At 31.0% G+C, this 19,555-nt stretch overlaps 1 protein-coding gene and 1 long non-coding RNA gene across 2 annotated transcripts in view; one reads left to right on the top strand and one right to left on the bottom strand.

Moving 5' to 3' along the window:
• The first annotated feature begins 4,691 nt into the window (after positions 1–4,691).
• The window catches only part of LOC134684747 (uncharacterized), a 33,078-nt gene continuing 18,214 nt past the window's right edge, over positions 4,692–19,555 (top strand). The window contains exons 1-4 of the mRNA XM_063544054.1: positions 4,692–5,268; positions 12,088–12,189; positions 15,591–15,887; positions 16,740–16,970. Coding sequence (XP_063400124.1) covers positions 4,698–5,268; positions 12,088–12,189; positions 15,591–15,887; positions 16,740–16,970 — 1,201 coding nt within the window. The 5' untranslated portion in view covers positions 4,692–4,697. The remainder of the gene's footprint in view (positions 5,269–12,087; positions 12,190–15,590; positions 15,888–16,739; positions 16,971–19,555) is intronic.
• On the bottom strand, positions 5,849–10,415 carry LOC134683994 (uncharacterized). The gene is made up of 3 exons (XR_010101133.1): positions 10,187–10,415; positions 8,283–8,331; positions 5,849–5,910 (listed from the first exon to the last, which is right to left on the bottom strand). It is a non-coding gene; the product is annotated as an uncharacterized LOC134683994 (long non-coding RNA).

Here is a 19,555-nt window from a genome sequence, read left to right as displayed (position 1 = left end):
GCATTTGTTTTGATTTGTCAGATTGAGTTAATAATATGTTGGTAGGAAATCGGAAAAAAGGCGGCAAGATATTGTTCCCGTCATCAGAAAAGTCATAAAAAAGAATTCAGGTTTTAGATGTAATACCACCAAATCATTGTACGTCACATCCTTTTGTATACGAAAAAAAGGTCCAAAAATATGTTCCCTTGAATTTGACAGTTGTAGTTACCCAATCCTACATTTTATTGCAGTAAAACATGTATTTGTCATAAACATATATCTTGGGTATTTCAAAGCACCATTTTTTTATTTAAAGTTTCTATAGAATGTTTTGGAAACATGAGGTGACATGGTTACTAAAGCTTGTACATGGGTTGAATAAGGGATGGGGGCACATGACTGCTTAACTTCCAGTGATGTTTTTTTTTCTTATATGCAATGAAATGTTATGGGAAAATGTTTTATATAGTACTGGACAGGATAAAACTTTACTCATGCCAAGTGTTTATTTATTTGAAACAAAGATAAATTCTGATTTTTTTTTTTTAAAGTGCAAATTTAACAAAGACTAATAGGGGAAAATCATTCGTGGTATAATACCGGTTAAACTTGCATATAAACTCCGAGAGAGGACATTTTTTTCTCTCTTTTATCGACCTATATTCAATGATAGTACTACTATAATATTATATAGAGACTCTCTAAATGATAAAGCAGTAATGACCGGAAAAAACTTGGAGTTGATACATGTAGGTAATAGCAAAAAAAAAATTAAAATATAAAAATGAAAGGAGGGCATAAATAATCAATATTAATTTATTCAAGATTTAAATCCTACTACTTGCATGCTAATAGGGCTCTCAATAGTAAAAGCACTGATGGATTATCCATGACGCATATTTGATAAAAACGATAATGGCGAAAATAATGGAATTTAACACTAAAGGAAACAAATAACAGACTATTGAAGAAAAAGGAAGAGGGCTTTTGATACCTTTTCTGAAATTCTCCAGACATTAAGTATTTTACAAAAATCATTATACGACAGTTTAGATACTTCAAACCATGCTCTAAATACCCGCGATTTCGCGGGTGTGTTCTAGTTTCATTATAAAATTGACCTTAGCTTCTCTGTTATTTACCATCCGAGATAATAATTATACATATAAAAGATTTATAAGATTTATAAGCAGAAAAAAGAGGGTCAATGGGCAAACATTTGTAAGGCATTCGAATGGGAAAAACCAAAGGATTTCGAAAATTTGACAAAAATTCCAAAATATGACGCAAACAACCTTAAGTAGATGTAAACCTAAATTTGTAAGGTGTCTTTGAAAGCACAGATTCGGAAGCCCGTACATAGCTAGAAATTTTATTGTTTTTGGATATCATTTTTCCCAAAAATAAATTTAGTTTTTATCTTTAGACGATAGAATAAAAAGCATCACATTAGGTTTATGTATGTGCGAACAACCCTTTCTAAACCATGCATCCTCAGTGTAATATATTATTGTTTCAATCAAAATAGATAAGGAATACTAAGTAAAGTTTGAACACAGAGTACCGAGCAAGCTTGCCCACAAAATAACTTTTCGCAGTTTAATTTTGGAAGATAAAAAAGCACTTTCAGAATATTCCCCAACTTTAAATGTTTTATTTCTCTACTGGTTGTGAACAATGTCCCTTAGCGCTACACCAATGACACTAAGGTCCCTATCTGTGTTATAAAATTGCTATTGAAACCAGGGGATTTCATTAGCAAAATATATTTCCTTTTCATTTTCTGTGTTTGTTGCATTTTACAAAGTCGTTATATTAGCACACAATACATATACATGATTTGGCAAAATGTTATCTCAATTAAAAGAACTGACATTCTGCTTTGATACTATGAGATTATTTCTTATATCAGAATAATAAATTTCTTATTATTATCCTTTTTCAAAAATATTCTGTACATACTGTATTAAGTCAGTTTTGTTTTTGTCTAAGACTACTATAACATGGGAGGTGACCAATCTCTATGATATACATTGAAGTAGTATCAGGGTTTTGTTTTTGTAGTCCAATTGACTATGTATTTTAGAGCAGGTAAATATGAGTTTGGATTAAGTTTGAAGTTGATGCAGTATATTTTATGACATAATACCACTATTTTATTTCAACAAAGCATTTTCAAATTTTATTTACTGGTCAGCTTACATGTAGGTTATTATCCAATCAATAATTTAATTGAAAGGACTTAACAGTTGGTTGCAGGACTTTTGAATTCAAATTAAAAAAAGGAGAACAAATATAAAGCAAAACTTGAAACATTACATATAATAGGATTTATGATAACTGCAGGATATCAGATTGCAATGCAGCTTTTGTTCAGTTATCTTTGTGTTGATTATTATGTTTAAAATCCCATTCTGGTTCTTTGGCTGTTCAATTTTTTCCTCTTGATTAAGGCAAGCAACAGAAACTGTGCAACTTATATAGTTTCTTATCTCAGGGTGAATCCAGACAATTTTAAACATAAGTGGTGGTATTCTCAAACAAGGATAAAAAGAGGGTTCCAACTAACATGATCCCAATCAAATGCATTAATTAATCTTCCATAAAAAGAGGAGGTTCCAACCTCCAGACTCCCTGAGATCTGCCACTGTATCTTAAAGCAGCTATAATAAAACAAAAATTGTAAATGAACTTCTGTCCACTGCAGATTTATTTTATTTTCATCCAATGGTAATGGTCACAATTTTGAAGACTATATTTCCTTTTTTACCATATTTTTGTTTTAATGTAATGAACAGTTTAATTCTATTATATCACAGGTTCTTCTGACAAATGACTGATTAACCCCTCTTGTATCCTTCAATCTACCAAAAGGGTGTTTGAGAATATAGAATAAGTCCAAGTTTCAGAGAAAACGTCAGTCTGTGAAATGTAGGTAATTGTCTTCTTTGGAAGTGTTCAAAAACCTGTAAGGGAGCTACCATTTGATTTTTATGGGGGAGCTAGGATGAAAAAAATAGGCAGAACAGGAGTTTTGAGTAAAAAAAAAGGCAGGATGAGACATTTGCCAAAAAAAAGTCAGGACGACAATTTAAGTAAAAAAAAGTCAAAATAAACTAAAAAAAGGACAAAAATTTTCATCCTAGCCCCCCCCCCCCCCCAAAAAAAAACAATGGTAGCTCCCTATGGTTTACCTTGTTTAAAGGAAAGTCAGTTTGTCTAATTGTCATAGAACATGGCTTTCTATGCACTATAACATGCTATAAACAAATGACTTTTATTGTAGATTAATCATGAATGTGAACTCTACAAAGCAGGTCTAATGAGGTGTACAATCCCTAAATGAAAGGCGGCAAAGGTGTGGGTAAAATATATTTAGTATGTTATTTTAAAACCAATGTTTAAGAATCGATTGCTATGGATAAAAAAGAAAGTTTATTGTGAAGAAAATTCAAATAATCAATATATTGATCAATTGAAAAAAAGCATCTGATTGTAAACCATAATCGATTGATAAAGTATTTTTCATATTATTAACGATACAAAATGTTATCCTGTGTTTTATAACAAAACGATAAAAAAGACCATCTAAATAATTGACATCGCTTTTAAATGTAATAACAAGTCAAACAAATGGTGTTAAACATGTAACAAATACTCCTAAAAGAATGCCCAACGTGATAATGCCAATTAATTTGGGTGATACATTTATTTTAAACCATAGATATTAATCTACATGTAGCAATAGATCAAATAAAAACTTAAGCATATCACCTCTTTTTCCGTTGCCAATATATCAAACATTTTGATTAAAAGAAACGTAGGTAAATATTACACTTACTTCTGAACCAATGACCTTTACGGATATGAAAGTATGAACTTTCAAAAAGAAAATATCCCATAAAAACAAATAAGACAGTTACTTTTCTGCTAGAACTTATGTCTAGTAATATTATGTATGCAACGCAGAGACAGGTGATGTTGTCTTCTATTCATGAATCCTTTTTATGTATCGACATGATGATGATTTATATATCGTAAAATACATGTAAATTGCCGTAGACTTTATATTTGACTTATAAAGGTACTACATAAATATTGTATACATATAAGATGATGTGGTAAGATAACCAATGAGACAACTATCCTCCTGCTAGATCAAATGAAGTTCATGTTAGCAACTATAGCTAGCCTAAAAAAGCATTAGTGTTAGGGAACATAAGATCAATTACCGATAACATTTTATTTTACGTAAACAGCATCATAGTAATTGGTATTTTCTTATATTTTACTATAATATTGTTCTTCTGCACAAATTTTCATTCTGCCTGGCAGATTAGATCACATTTAATAAGTTGATCATTTTTCTATTGTACTATCTTATGAAATTGTTCTCTGTTGTTTATTGTGTGTCACAATGTAAATATGTTTGTGTTGCTATAGCATGTAACTACTGCTTTGCAAATAAAGAATTCATTCATTCATTCATTGGTCCTGAACGATCTATAAAACATTCGTGAAATGAAACAATCTACAACAAATAAGCTTCACATTTGAGGCAGACAGAGTGAAGAATGTAAAATCAGATTATAAAAATATATTTGTTTCCAAATTATGAAAACTTTACTGTTTTCATATTTTTAGCAACTAACAACTATATTGAAATGTTATTGATAATATTATGCGGATCAAGTTTGATTTCAGTTTCAATAAACATGGCAACTCCAAGCAATATAAGGTGTGCAAGATGCAGTATGGTTGTGCTAGATGTATGTAATGCAATAATGCAAGATCTGATGCAACATCAACCTATATCAGCGCCAGATCTATATAAGATGATTATGAAAGATAGATATTTTCTAACGAAAAAGATTAATTCAATTGAAATTCACACAATCCAAACTTTAATAACAGACGGATTTTCCAAATTAGATTTCTCAATTATATACAAGATAGCGAAGTATTTTAGAGGTTTGATTCCTACACCAACAAGAAACTGGGGTACAAATCCACTGCCAAATGAAATTGAGGAAGGTGATGATGTAGAAAGGCTTCGCCGAAAAAGGAACTACATGGTTCATAAGGTTGATGCAGAGATATCAGAGCAAGTCATGAACGAATTCTTTACTACCAGTATTGAAATTGGAAGGCGTATTGATAATTATTTGAATAAAACAGGTGAAGATGGACATGAAGAAAAGATTAAACACTATCAGTCTTGTTCTTTGGAACCGGAAACAACAGAAAACTATCTCCGTGCTCTTCGGGAAATAGAATGTCTTAAAGGTAACTAATTCCAATACATTGATGAACAGATAATTACGAATATAAAATATTACTGATCGAGGTAGAGCATATGTTAAAAGGCAAATTATATATTGCGTCGAATATCCATTTGTAAGCAATGGTCATTATATACTAGCATTCTATAGATAGATAAAATTCCATATTTAAAAAAAGGTCATTATTACAATGTAATCATGAAGGATGTGGTAGATTGTGAAGGGAGTCACATTAAAAAAAAATACAAGATTCATGATAAACATTTTTTTTACAAATTTAACTGCTTTCAAACTGGTTTTTTTCCGGAGTGCAAGGAGTACGGGATTTTTGTTTACAAAATAAATTAATTGACATATGTGTAAAAATTCCAAAAACAGTTGTGATACATGAAATTGAATAATAAAAAAAAGTATAAAAGTACAGTTTCGGTAAATGACAATCTTCCGATGTTCTTTTCTTCAGGATACGAACATATTTCTACACAGTTATTTTTTATAAACATTAAAAAAACAGCCAAAAATATCCAACTGTTCTTAAACTTAGATATCACACACTTCTTCGTTGTGCACATATTTCCAGAATTAAGCACTTCTAGTAAAGTCATAAATTGGCTAACAACATTCTGTGACACGATTAATTCCATATCTGTAAAAAAATATAAAAGTTGTAAATACAAAAGAACCACCCGCGCTATCAAAATTACAGTAAATGACAATGCTAATGTTTACAAAATACAAGACGTTTTCAGAAAGTCAGTAATGAAACTAAAAATAGAAATTAACTTTACCTGTGCTATTTATAAGTCTAAAAATAACTACATGTTTATCTGGGTCACGATACATAGAACAGGTTTATACATTTTGCTAGATTTAAATAAATCGTTTAAGAGATCAACAATTAAACTTCTTTAATACTATAATGAAAACAAAAAACTTCCACATTTGCTCACTTAATTGTCAAGGTTTAGCGAGAAAGGAAAAGCGCTTTAGATTATTCTCTTGGTTTCAACAGCAGAAATGCGACATTTTAATGGCACAAGAAACTCACTTGTCAAAAGATTTGATAAAGCAAATTAACAATGAATTCCATGGCAAACATCTTCACAGCCTAGGCACAACAAATTCAAGGGGAGTTTCTTACTTTATTAATAAATCACAAGACTTTAAATTAATTAATGAATTTTGTGATAAAGAAGGGAGAATTATTATAATTAATATAGAAATTCAAGATAAGATTTTTACCTTAGTAAACTTGTATGCACCTAATGAAGTTCATGCAAGAAACCAATTTTATAAAAAAGTAAGTAAATTAATTGAAGAACACACTCTTGGTGCTCTAATAGTAGGGGGAGATATGAATGATTTACTCTCAGCTTTAGATACAAAGAACAATAAATTACATAAAAAGTTAAAAAAGCCAGTCAATGGTTTAAAACAATTAATTAAAGCACATAAATTGATAGACATTTGGAGACAATTAAATAAAGATAAAAAACAATTCACATGGAAAAGAAAAAATTCTACAAATGAAGCTAGTAGAATAGACTTCTTTATAATATGCACACAAGCACGCCTAAGTACTGTATCTGCTGATATCAGGCCTGCACAAATTTCATTCACAGACCACCAGGCTATTTCGCTTAAATTAGACATTTATGCAAATAATCGGGGTAAAGGATATTTTAAAATGAATAACAGTATATTGACTGATACTCAGTACAATAAACTAATAAATAAGTTAATTGAAAAGTATGAGCAAAATTTTAATCTTACAAATGTCCTAAATCAGTGGGACCTGCTAAAAACTGACATAAGAGAGTCTACTATCCAATACTGTAAATCAAAAGCCAGAGAAAGGAAAAATAATTTTTTAATAATGGAAAACAAACTAAATCTTTTAAATGAAAGATTAGACAAATTACCTGATAGGAAAAATAATGAACTTTTTAATCAAATAAAAAATTTAGAAAAAGATTTAGAAGAGATATACTCTTTAAAAGCCAAAGGAGTCCAAGTTAGATCAAGAATAAAATGGGTAGAGGAAGGGGAAAAAAATACTAAGTACTTTTTATCTCTAGAAAAAAATAGACAGGCTAAAAAATCTATTAATAAACTAATGACCAAAACCGGTGAGGTTACTGTTGATCAAAGTGAAATTTTAGATGTAAGTATTATAAATCTCTGTACAAAAGTACATGTCCCGAAACTGAAATTTTAAAGACATACATAGAAAATACCCCCATTGATCATTCTTTAACTCCTTGTGAAAGCAAACAAGTGGATGGTAAATTAACTTTAGAAGAGCTAACATCTTCTATTTATAATATGAAACTAAATAAGACTCCAGGCAAAGATGGCTTAACAGTTGAGTTTTATCGACAATTTTGGCCAAATTTAAAACATATTGTATTGAATGTTTCTAATACATGTTATGATAATGAAACTTTATCTGAGACCCAAAAGATTGGGATAATATCATTGATTTTCAAAAAAAATGACCCTTTGTCCTTAGATAATTACCGTCCAATTACTTTATTGAATACTGATGTAAAACTTATTACATATACTTTAGCACAAAGACTAAAAAAAATCTTACCCCTAATTATACATAGAGATCAAAATGGTTATGTTAAAAATCGATATATAGGATTTAACGTACGCCAAATTCAAGATATTATAGATTATGCTGAAAACTTTAATATTGATGGAGCTATACTATTTATTGACTTTTCTAAAGCGTTCGATTCACTCGAATGGGACTTTATGCTGGAATCATTAAAAAAATTTGGATTTAATAAGTCTTTTCAAAAGTGGGTCAAAACACTTTACCATGATATAAAAGGGTGTATTTTGAATAATGGGTGGATTTCTGAAACCTTCGGGATTCAACGGGGAATTCGACAAGGATGCCCTTTAAGCGCGTTATTGTTTGTTTTATCAGTTGAAATACTGGCTTGTAGGATAAGGGATAATAATGATCTGAAAGGGATACAAATAAAAATTGATAAAAATACTCACAGCCTAAAAATCTCACAGCTAGCAGATGATACAACTCTCTTTCTAAGATCTAAAAATGAAATAAAAAATGCACTTAATTTAATAGAAACTTTTGGATCTTTTTCAGGGCTTAAACTTAATAGAAATAAAACAGAAGGTATATGGTTAGGTAAACTAAAACACTGCAAAGACAAATTTGAAAGTATCAATTGGAAAGAGACGGTGAAAAGTCTTGGCATTTATTTTGGCCTGAACAAAAAAGAATGTGAAACAATAAATATAGAAAGACAGTTTGAAAAATCAGAAAGGATACTAAATGATTGGAAGAAAAGAAAATTGAGTATGATAGGAAAAATAACTATAATTAAAACACTAGTTATTCCCAATATAACATACGTTGCTTCATTGATAAATCTAAGCAGTGAAATTATTAGTCAATTTAAAAAAATCTTATTTAATTTTTTATGGGAGGGTGGTAGCGAGAAAGTTAAACGCTCAGTGTTAAGAAATGATTATATTGAAGGGGGATTAAAAATGAAAGATATTGACGCATACATTGAGGCTATTAAAATAAATTGGGTTAAAAGATTAACTGATGAGACTTGTGCTAACTGGAAAATCATACCTACTTTTTATTTTAGAGAGTTTGGGGAAAATAATTTAATATTTAAAATGAATCTTAATACTCATAAGTCACTAGAAAACCTTTAAAAACTTACCTACATTTTACTTTGAAATTTTGAAATGTTGGATTAAAAATGGAGGTGGAAAGACGAAAGTACCTGATAATTATAGAGATATAAGAAAGCAAGTTATTTGGGGAAACCAATATATAAAAACAGGTGGTAAAAGTTTATATAATGGTAATTGGGTAAAGGAAAACATAATTTTTGTAAATGATGTAATTGATGATAAAGGAGAAATTTCTCATAAAATATTAGATAAACTTAAAAAGAAACAAAATTGGATTTCCGAAAAATGTTCCCTTCGGAAAGCTTTACCCAAAAGTTGGATCCAAAAATTAAAGAGCAATATATCAAAACATACTAAAATCAACATTACACAAGACATTAAAATGTTAATTAATGAATTGTATTACGATCTAGACAAAATTAAGTTTAAAGAAATTTATAATATTATTATCAGGTCAAATAAAGAGCTTCCAGTAGGTTTTTGCTCATGGAAAAACCAACTATCAGGTGAAAATGTTATATATTTCATTAAGAAAAAATTATCTTTCACCTTTCTTTTTTTAAAAGATAATAGATTAAAAATGTTTAGATGGAAATATCTGCATAATATTTCAGCTATTAACCATAATTTGTATCGCTGGAAGGTAGTTAATAGTGAAAACTGTGAACTATGTTCTAAATCTGATAGCTATAATCATTTTTTCTTTGAATGCACATGGGTAAAAAATTATTGGACATTACTACACAAAATATTTATGTATCTTAATATTGGGCAACATGTTTTTTGTCTACAAAATCTTGTAGTAGGGTACAAAATTGAAGATGTGGATTATCATGTACTTAATCATATTACAACAATTGTTTGCTTTGTGATTTATAAATGCTTTTATTTATCAGAAAAGAGAACCAAATATGTGAATATGATGTCAGTCCTAAAAAACGAAATTGATACACAAATTTTATATCATCCGGAAAACTCCTTTTTGAGAAAATTTCAAAGAAAAATTTTAGAAAATTGATTCTCTGGCTGTCATATTTATAGTTGATTGACCTACATTTTTGAGAATCACTAAAATGTCATTGAAATAAAAAGAAGGCAACAAATGACAAATTTCTAACGAAATTGCTTTTTAATTTTTTGTTTGATTATCATATATAGTATATCATTCAATGTTTAGCGTACTTGAAAGATAAGACACTATCTAAAAACTACCATAATTCAATTATACTGACCTCTTAATCCGATCGAAACCATGCTCTTTCACTTTCGATTAATCCAAAACTAAAAGCTAAACAAAAGACGGTCAAAGTTCCGTTTTTCTTTTCATTGTGAAGTAAAGTACATGTTGTAGACAGCTATTACTCTGTTAATTGTAACTAACACGCAATACTACATGTATGTAAAATTATAAAAAGTTTACCAATAAAATCCCCTGGTTTTATTGGTAATTAACCATACAGGGCAGAACCTTAATGCCATTGTTGTAACATTATGGAGATTTGTTAACAACTAATTTAGCAAAATAAAGTATCTGAAGTTGTAAAAAAAAAAAAAAAAAAAAAAAAAAAAAGATGTTGTATGATTGCCAAATATACAATTATTTCTATGTCGTAACATTCCAATGGCGCCTGCATACAGAGTATATACCAATTGGTACGATATTCCCGTACTTGTATTCCCTATCTTGAGTTCCTTGATAGGCAATTGCTACTCACAAGGAAGCTATTAAACCAAGAATTTCAAATGGTGAAGTTGAAATCATCCCTTCGTAAATTTTACGGCCGCCATAACGAGTTGGTTGACCGTTATGAAATAACCTTTTCACCGATGATATCGGATACGTTCCTTATGTCGTAACTACAATACCCTTCCCTTTTTGCAAATTTTACCTACCGAATACATTTTTTTGTAAGACTATTTACCGGATTTGCAATAACATAAGCAACACGACGGGTGCCACAGGTGAAGCAGGATCTGCTAACCCTGATACTACCCCCTGTGTTTGGTGGGGTTTGTGTTGCTTTGTCTTGAATTTTCTATGTTGTGTATTCTGTACTATCATTAGACTGTTTGTCTTTTTTATTTAAGTCATGAAGTTGTCAGTGTATTTTCTATCTATAAGTTTGATTTTCTGTCTCTCTCTCTCTCTCTCTCTCTCTCTCTCTCTCTCTCTCTCTCTCTCTCTCTCTCTCTCTCTCTCTCTCTCTCTCTCTCTCTCTCTCTCTCTCTCTCTCTCTCTCTCTCTCTCTCTCTCTCTCTCTCTCTCTCTCTCGTATCTTTCGTCCCTCTTGAATATCCATAGGAGATCTAATGTCGTAGATGTGAACATGTTTATGTTATCTTATAACCTTCTAATATGTAGATAGGTAAAATAGTCTTGTGTGGTAACGGAACGCTTTAGGAGCGACATACACGGCTTACTAGACTTTCACTAAATGTTTATGTTTTTTCTAAAATACTAAGGTCAATCTACAGATAAAACAACATCACTTCTGTTTCAATCTTATTTACCCCTAGTTAGCGAACATTATTTTTGTGGAACTTGAAGTCGTTTCAACATACAGATTTTTGTCTGTTTTGCTCACCTTTTGATAATACAAATGGACAGATTATTCATTTAAATTGTATATTAAATTATGGATTAACGATCCGATGGCACATCTTATGAAATCCAATCGTGATTTATTTTTTTGCAAGATGATTTTTTTTTAGATATCAGGAATGACAGTCGTGTATCTACTTGATTTGGAAAACATTCAATTTATAATAAGCCATCTGCGTTATAAGTTTGTTTTAACAAATTTTTACGTCATTGTTTTTAAATAAATATTTTTTTCTTAAATATTCAGCATTTAAAAAAAAACGGAAATATTCAAGACTATTGCATTTTTTGCTACCAAACCTAAGTAGAAATAATCGAGTTTTAGGTTCAAATTAAAAAAAAAATTGATTTCTTAATTCCCCAAAATATGTTTTTAATCATCTGGCAAAAAATATACAAAAAGTGATACACAAATGTAGATACTTATAGTGTGTTTGACACCATACTGCATGTACGATTTGATATGTCAAGAAATGATTGAATACCCACACAACGATCTATTTCAAATTCACTTTGTTATTTTTTTTGCAGAAAAATTGACATTAAAGGTTGGCAACAAAGAACTTCATTTCTATGAAGGAAATTCAATCGCACATGTTGTGGCAAAGTTAAATGAGTCTCAGAGCTTAAATGGTATGTTTTACAAATAGTTCTGTATTTGGTGAAATTTTAGGTATATATCATATTAAAGATGCATTATCTTTTTTGTCGAGCCAAGAAGGTCAATTGGTCTAGTGGCATAATGCTAGCGATTTGGTGTCACGATATCTCAGTAGAATGAGTTCGAATCCCGACCATGAAAGGACAAATAATTGCTTCCACAGATTTACACGTCTAACATTGTTCATGTTGAGCTGTTATTTATACAAATTATACATAAATAATGTGTGTTCAGTCTTGTATCACCATCACTGATATTCAGAGGAAAAAGAATCTGTCGTAGAGTTGTCACCGGTTTAGACGTAATTTTGTATGTCTTCTGTTTGGTATTAGATGAATAATAAAGATCCATTTTGTTACATCTTGTCATCTGTTTATTTGTCAATTGCCAATGACAGTCAATAGGGCTTTAGCACATCCGTTGTTTGACCTGTTAGTCAAATGCGTTTCTTAGCTCATCGGGCACGAAGGGCCAATTGAGCTTTTCTCATCACTTGGCGTCCGTCGTCCGTAGTCCGTCGTCCGGTGTTAACTTTTACAAAAATCTTCTCCTCTGAAACTACTGGGCCAAATTAAACCAAACTTGGCCACAATCATCATTGACGTATCTAGTTTAAGATTTGTGTTTTTTTACCCGGCTAACCAACCAAGATGGCCGCCATGGCTAAAAATATAACATAGGGGTAAAATGCAGTTTTTGGCTTATAAATCAAAAGCAAATCTGTCATGGGTGAAATTGTTTATCAGATCTATCTGCCCTGAAATTTTCAGATGAATCAGACAACCCATTGTTGGGTTGCTGCCCCTAAATTGGTAATTTTAAGGAAATTTTACTGTTTTTGGTTATTATCTTGAATATTATTATAGATGGAGATAAACTGTAAACAGAAATAATGTTCAGCAAAGTAAGATTTACAAATAAGTCAACATGACCAAAATGGTCAGTTGACGCCTTTAGGAGTTATTGCCCTTTATAGTCAATTTTTAACCATTTTTCGTAAATCTTACTTTATTTTTACAAAAATCTTCTCCTCTAAAACTACTGAGCCAAATTTTACCAAACATAGCCAGAATCATTTTTAGGCTATCTAGTTTAAAAATGTGTTTTGTGACTTGTCAAACCAACCAAGATGGCCGCTACGGCTAAAAATAGAACATAGGGGTAAAATGGAGTTTTTGGCCTTTAACTCAAAAACCAAAGCATTTAGAGCAAATCTGACTATGGGGTAAAAATTTTCATCTGGTCAAAATCTATCTGCCCTGAAATTTTCAGATGAATCGGACAACCATTGTTGGGTTGCTGCCCTTAAATTGGTAATTTTAAGGAAATTTTACTTTTTTTGGTTATTATCTTGAATATTATTTTAGATGGAGATAAACTGTAAACAGCAATAATGTTCAGCAAAGTAAGATATACAAATAAGTCAACATGACCAAAATGGTCAGTTGACGCCTTTAGAAGTAATTGCCCTTTATAGTAAATTTTTAACCATTTTTCGTAAATCTTAGTTAACTTTTACAAAAATCTTCTCCTCTGAAACTACTGGGCCAAATTTTACCAAACATAGCCAGAGTCATCATTAGGCTATCTAGTTTAAATATTGTGTTTTGTGACTTAGCAAATCAACCAAGATGGCCGCTACGGCTAAAAATGGAACATAGGGGTAAAATGCAGTTTTTGGCTTATAACTCAAAACCAAAGCATTTAGAGCGAATCTGACTGGGGTAAAAAATTTATCTGGTCAAGATCTATCTGCCCTGAAATTTTTAGATGATTCGGACAACTTGTTGATAGGTTGCTGCCCCTAAATTGGTAATGTTAGGGAATTTTGCTGTTTTGGGTTATTACCTTGAATATTATAGATAGAGATTAACTGTAAACAGCAATAATGTACAGCAATTTAAGACTCAAAAATAAGTCAAAATGACCAAAATGGTCAATTGACCCCCTAAGAAGTTATTTTCCTATATAATCAATTTTTATCTGGTCAAGATCTATCTGCCCTGAAATTTTTAGATGAATCGGACAACTTGTTGATAGGTTGCTGCCCCTAAATTGGTAATTTTAGGGAATTTTGCTGTTTTGGGTTATTACCTTGAATATTATTATAGATAGAGATTAACTGTAAACAGCAATAATGTACAGCAATTTAAGACTCAAAAATAAGTCAAAATGACCAAAATGGTCAATTGACCCCCTAAGAAGTTATTGTCCTATATAATCAATTTTTATCTGGTCAAGATCTATCTGCCCTGAAATTTTTAGATGAATCGGACAACTTGTTGATAGGTTGCTGCCCCTAAATTGGTAATTTTAGGGAATTTTGCTGTTTTGGGTTATTACCTTGAATATTATTATAGATAGAGATTAACTGTAAACAGCAATAATGTACAGCAATTTAAGACTCAAAAATAAGTCAAAATGACCAAAATGGTCAATTGACCCCCTGAGAAGTTATTGTCCTATATAATCAATTTTTAACAATTTTCATAAAATTTGTAAATGTTTACTAACATTTTCCACTGAAACTACACGGACAAGTTCATTATAGATAGAGATAATTGTAAGCAGCAAGAATGTTCAGTAAAGTAAATTGTACAAACACATCACAATCACCTAAACACAATTTTGTCATGAACTGTCTGCTTCCTTTGTTTAATTCACATATACCAAGTTGAGCGACACAGGCTCTTTAGAGCCTCTAGTTGAAGTATACTTTTTTTCACTTTTTTTTGGTCTTTTCGTAAATGTTATTTGTGCTTTATTTAGACTCCTCTAAAAAGACATTTTTTGAATACGCAAACGTATAAATAATGCGGTAACGTAACCATAGGTTTGAACGTTGCTGTAATGTGGACTAAGTATATTTTGTTCGAAAAAACGCAGGTGTCAAAAAAAAATCAAACTTAAAGATTTATAAAACCTGCATCCTTAGAGAAAAAATTGACAGAAATACATCATTTATTAATTTAAATGCATATTTCTTTACAAAATAGATCTCATATATTGTTTAAATGTCAATGCTTTCATTACTTAACCAAAACATCATCTTCCTTGGGTTTTGGCTAAATATAACTTGAACTTTTGTTCATTCAATTTTGAAAGAAATATACAAAATCGTGCTGTACTTAAAGAAATTTAAATGTTTAAATGTCAATAAGAATACAACGACATACCACTATAATAGCATATGCTTCTCTTTATGTACATTTTCATTGACAATTAAACCACGTACACTGACCCAATATTTCTATGTGTTCGCTTTAACCTGTGATGTATCGCGAAGTATACAGTTATTATCAAATGTAGTTTTCATTAATGCCATTTTCTTGTAAACTTAAACCATACAGAATGTTTTGTTGTTTTTTATAAGAAGGGGATCATATGACTCCAGTGAAACTGATATTACATGATGTTAAAGATGAGGACCAGCAAATAGAACTGTTGAACAAATTACGTACGGAGAACAACTTCGACACTGACAATATTAGGTTTATAAGTGCAACAAAAGAATGCATAGCGGTCTTCGTGTATATTCGAACTACGATACTCGTAAACAGTACCATTCGTTCATCAGAAATAAAGCTGTTTGTACAAAAAATGATTTCGTCGACAGGAATGATGTTTTATGTCGAAGAAGATTTGAATATAGTTGTTGTTTCATCGGAAGGTAATACAATTCAAATGTCAATTATACTGAAATAATTTTACATTGCTTGCATTCAAGTTATAGGGAGATATACTCGTGAAAGGATACGTAATGGTGTCAAGCATGGGGATGGGATCGTATGAGCATTTACGTACAATTCATCTGCAAAATTTTCTAATATATTTTATTTATCATCAAAAAGCAGAACAACTCGGAAAATGTTTATCACAATTGCTTCATGGTGTATAGTAAGAGAAAGAAAAAAAAATGAACTGAAAAGGGCAAAGAGTCGACACTTTACCCAATCCGATTCATTTAAACAAACGTTTTGAATCCATAATATTTTATGGTCGTAATCCTTAAAATTATCAGATATTAAAAACTAAATCTAAAATGCATACATGCCTGTAAATGTCTTATCATAAATTAAAATTGTGTACGCAATACACGTGTTTTGTCTTCAGAAAAATCATCAGTGTGTCAGATAGTGCAGTCCAATAGTTATTGATGTTTCGTTTGAAAATTTTGGGATAATTTGTATCAAAATCGAACGTGAAAGATAAGGCAACGCTTTATTTTGAACGTGAAAACAAGTTCCCTTTTGCTTGGCCGATTGCAATTATAGTTATTTGTCGTTGCCGATAACAACGTTAATTTTTCTAAAAGTAGTAATGTTTTTCTCATAGTATTTCAACAAGTTAGAGAAACAGTAGGATTGACATGTTTTCATTTTATTTACAGTATCAGATATCCCATTCGAAAGTTGAAATGTGTTTAAACTCAAACCTTTAAAAGAAAAAAATAGATAGAAGTAAAACGATTTATTTAAATAGAAGTAACATAATCATTGTATTATTATCATTATCATTTAAGACGAAATAAACGAATGTCCATCAAATGAGATTGCAGAAGATGTCAGAGAACAAAGTGACATTTCATTAGTTCTTAATCTTGAGATGGGAAAAAGAGTGATGCAATCAAACGAGTCGGTAAAAGAAAATTTTGAAAGATTTCTTGGTAACATATACGAGAGAACGAATGGAAGTGTTTTCAGTCACAGAGAAGATACTCCGTTTAACGTCGTTTTAGCTGAAAATGACAATGGTTTGTAATTTATCATTAATATCGTTGTAGAAATAATACACATTAAGTATGCACTTTTATTAGAGAAACCAAAGGGACGTTTAATAATAATTGAAAATAAAACTGACATTTAAGTACACACCTGGTGATAATTTTAACTCGTAAGGTTATATATTTCATTTCGTTTGAAATTGGGGTTTTCCCGTTAGGTATTTGTAGTTATTATATATAGATGGGAATTAGTGTAACTAGTTTTAGAACTAGTTCTGCAGGAGTATTTACTATAAAGTCTGATGTTACGTGTACAAGGCACGATAAAAGTTTTGGCGGTTTCTACGGGTGGGGTACTATATAAAGTTTGGCATTTAAATGTATTAGTATCGAAGGTGCTCGCAGTTAAGTCGTATAGTACGAAGTTAGTCACATAAACTTACGTTTATGATGTCCGATACTGGTTCCGACCATGATGATTTGAGACCGTCCAAAAGAAAAGAGAGTACATCAAATACCGAGTTGTCTACTGATGGTGCCGTATCGTTGTTTTCAACAGTTTTAACGAACGCTCTAGAACAGCAGAAGGTTAATTCAATCAAACATTTCGAAAACCAATTTATACAACCAGTGAAGTCAACCGGTGTTTCGACTCCAGATTTCGTTTTCAAGAGAGAGGGACATCGCATTCAGTACTTATTTAATACAGAAAGGTCCGACACGATTTCAAGAATAGAGAAACTGATAAGGTCCAAATCGTACGTTCAGGCGTTGGAGGTATTAGCAGAAGAGAAAGAAACCTTGCGGAAGAGGAACAAAATTGTGAAAATCGCCGACAAACATGGATGGGACACCGTTAATGAATATCTTGATAGTCCTTTGGCTGACGATAAGGATGATGCAGCCAATTTGCGTTCCGCTATTGCCAGTGCTTCTAGAAAAAGGAAAAGTTCAAAACCGTATGATCGGCCCAGCAATAAACCTACAGAAAGTGGAAATAAATTCAACGCAAAGAATTTTTTTCGTGGGATTAGTGAAAACAGTGGATTCGGAGAAAATGCAGGTCAGTCGCAGAACAGATCCGGGAAATGCTTCTATTGCAATCAACAAAGACATTTCGCCAGATACTGGCCATTCAAGGCAAGTCCGTCAGCAACAGTCAGCACGGCCCCAAAGGAACAAGAAAAGTCACAGTAAAGAACCGACGTTAGATGAAGATACTACGAATGGAGTTGAGTATAATTTTGACTTTATTAACAATTATGAAATTAAATCTGGAGATCAAGTTATTAACGTTAAAGGGAATTTAAAACATAGTGTGTCTTTTTGGAAATCTGTTTTACAGGCAAATGATTTTATCTTAAATACAATATAATTTGGCTATCTTATTCCATTTAATATTGAACCATGTTGTATTTATTTACCTAATAACAAATCAGCTCTTAAGCATGCCACTTTTGTTGAAAAGTCAATAGATGAACTTCTTACTACCAATTGTATTAATGAAGTAGAGTGTCCACCTTTTGTAGTAAATCCGTTAACTGTTTCGGTACAAAGCTCAGGTAAAATAAGACTTGTACTAGATTTAAGACACGTAAACAAATATGTTGAAAAACAAAAGGTGTTAATGAAGCATTATCTTTCGCACATAATTCAAAATACATGTATAAATTTGATTTAAGGCATGGTTATCATCACTTAGATGTGCATTATGATCATCAAACATTTTTAGGTTTTTCATGGAAATTCGGCAATAAAACCAGATTTTTTACTTTCACAGTTTTGCCTTTCGGTTTGTCATCAGCAGGTCACATTTTTACTAAAACGCTTAGAGTTTTAGTAAAATATTGGAGAGTTATGAGTATTCCTATTGTGGTTTATTTAGATGACGGGTGGGGAACTGCAGAAAATTCAGAAATATGTAAAAATATGGCTTTACAGGTTAAAAGTGATCTAGAAAAATCTGGTTTCGTTGTAAATAATAAAAAGAGTGTATGGACACCTGTTCAAATTATGGAATGGCTAGGTTTTAATTGGAATTTAAAAGACGGAACTTTAGAAATGCCTGTGAAAAAATTTGAGAATTTAAAAAACATAATATCTGCTTTATTTGAATGTAATATACATATCACTTGTAGAAATTTAGCTAAAGTGTGTGGAAAAATAATTTCTATGTTACCAGCATTAGGCAGTATTTGTCAAATTATGACAAGACATTTACATATGACTATCTGTTGTAGAGATTATTGGGATTCTTTTGTATATTTGAATGAAAATGTTATTCAAGAACTTAGATTTTGGTATTTTTACTGTGAAAAAGTTAGTTTTAGGCATATTTCATATTTTCATAGAATGCCCGAGAGAATTGTTTTTTCTGATGCCAGCGAATATGCAGGTGCTGGTTATATTGTAGGTTCAAATAATGTCGCTCATTTTATGTGGGATAAATCAGAAAAAACCAAGAGTTCAACTGGGAGAGAATTAAAAGCAGTAAGCAATATTTTACAGTCTGTACATAATCAATTGAGTGGAAAACTTGTAAAAATTTACACCGATAATCAGAATGTGACCAAGATTATTAGAAAAGGTAGTATGAAGTCAGAGCTTCAGGACAT

The sequence above is a fragment of the Mytilus trossulus genome, chromosome 9, assembly GCF_036588685.1.
Source record: "Mytilus trossulus isolate FHL-02 chromosome 9, PNRI_Mtr1.1.1.hap1, whole genome shotgun sequence".
In the NCBI taxonomy this organism is placed as follows: Eukaryota; Metazoa; Mollusca; class Bivalvia; order Mytilida; family Mytilidae; genus Mytilus; species Mytilus trossulus.
This window is presented reverse-complemented; position numbering and strand designations above follow the sequence as displayed.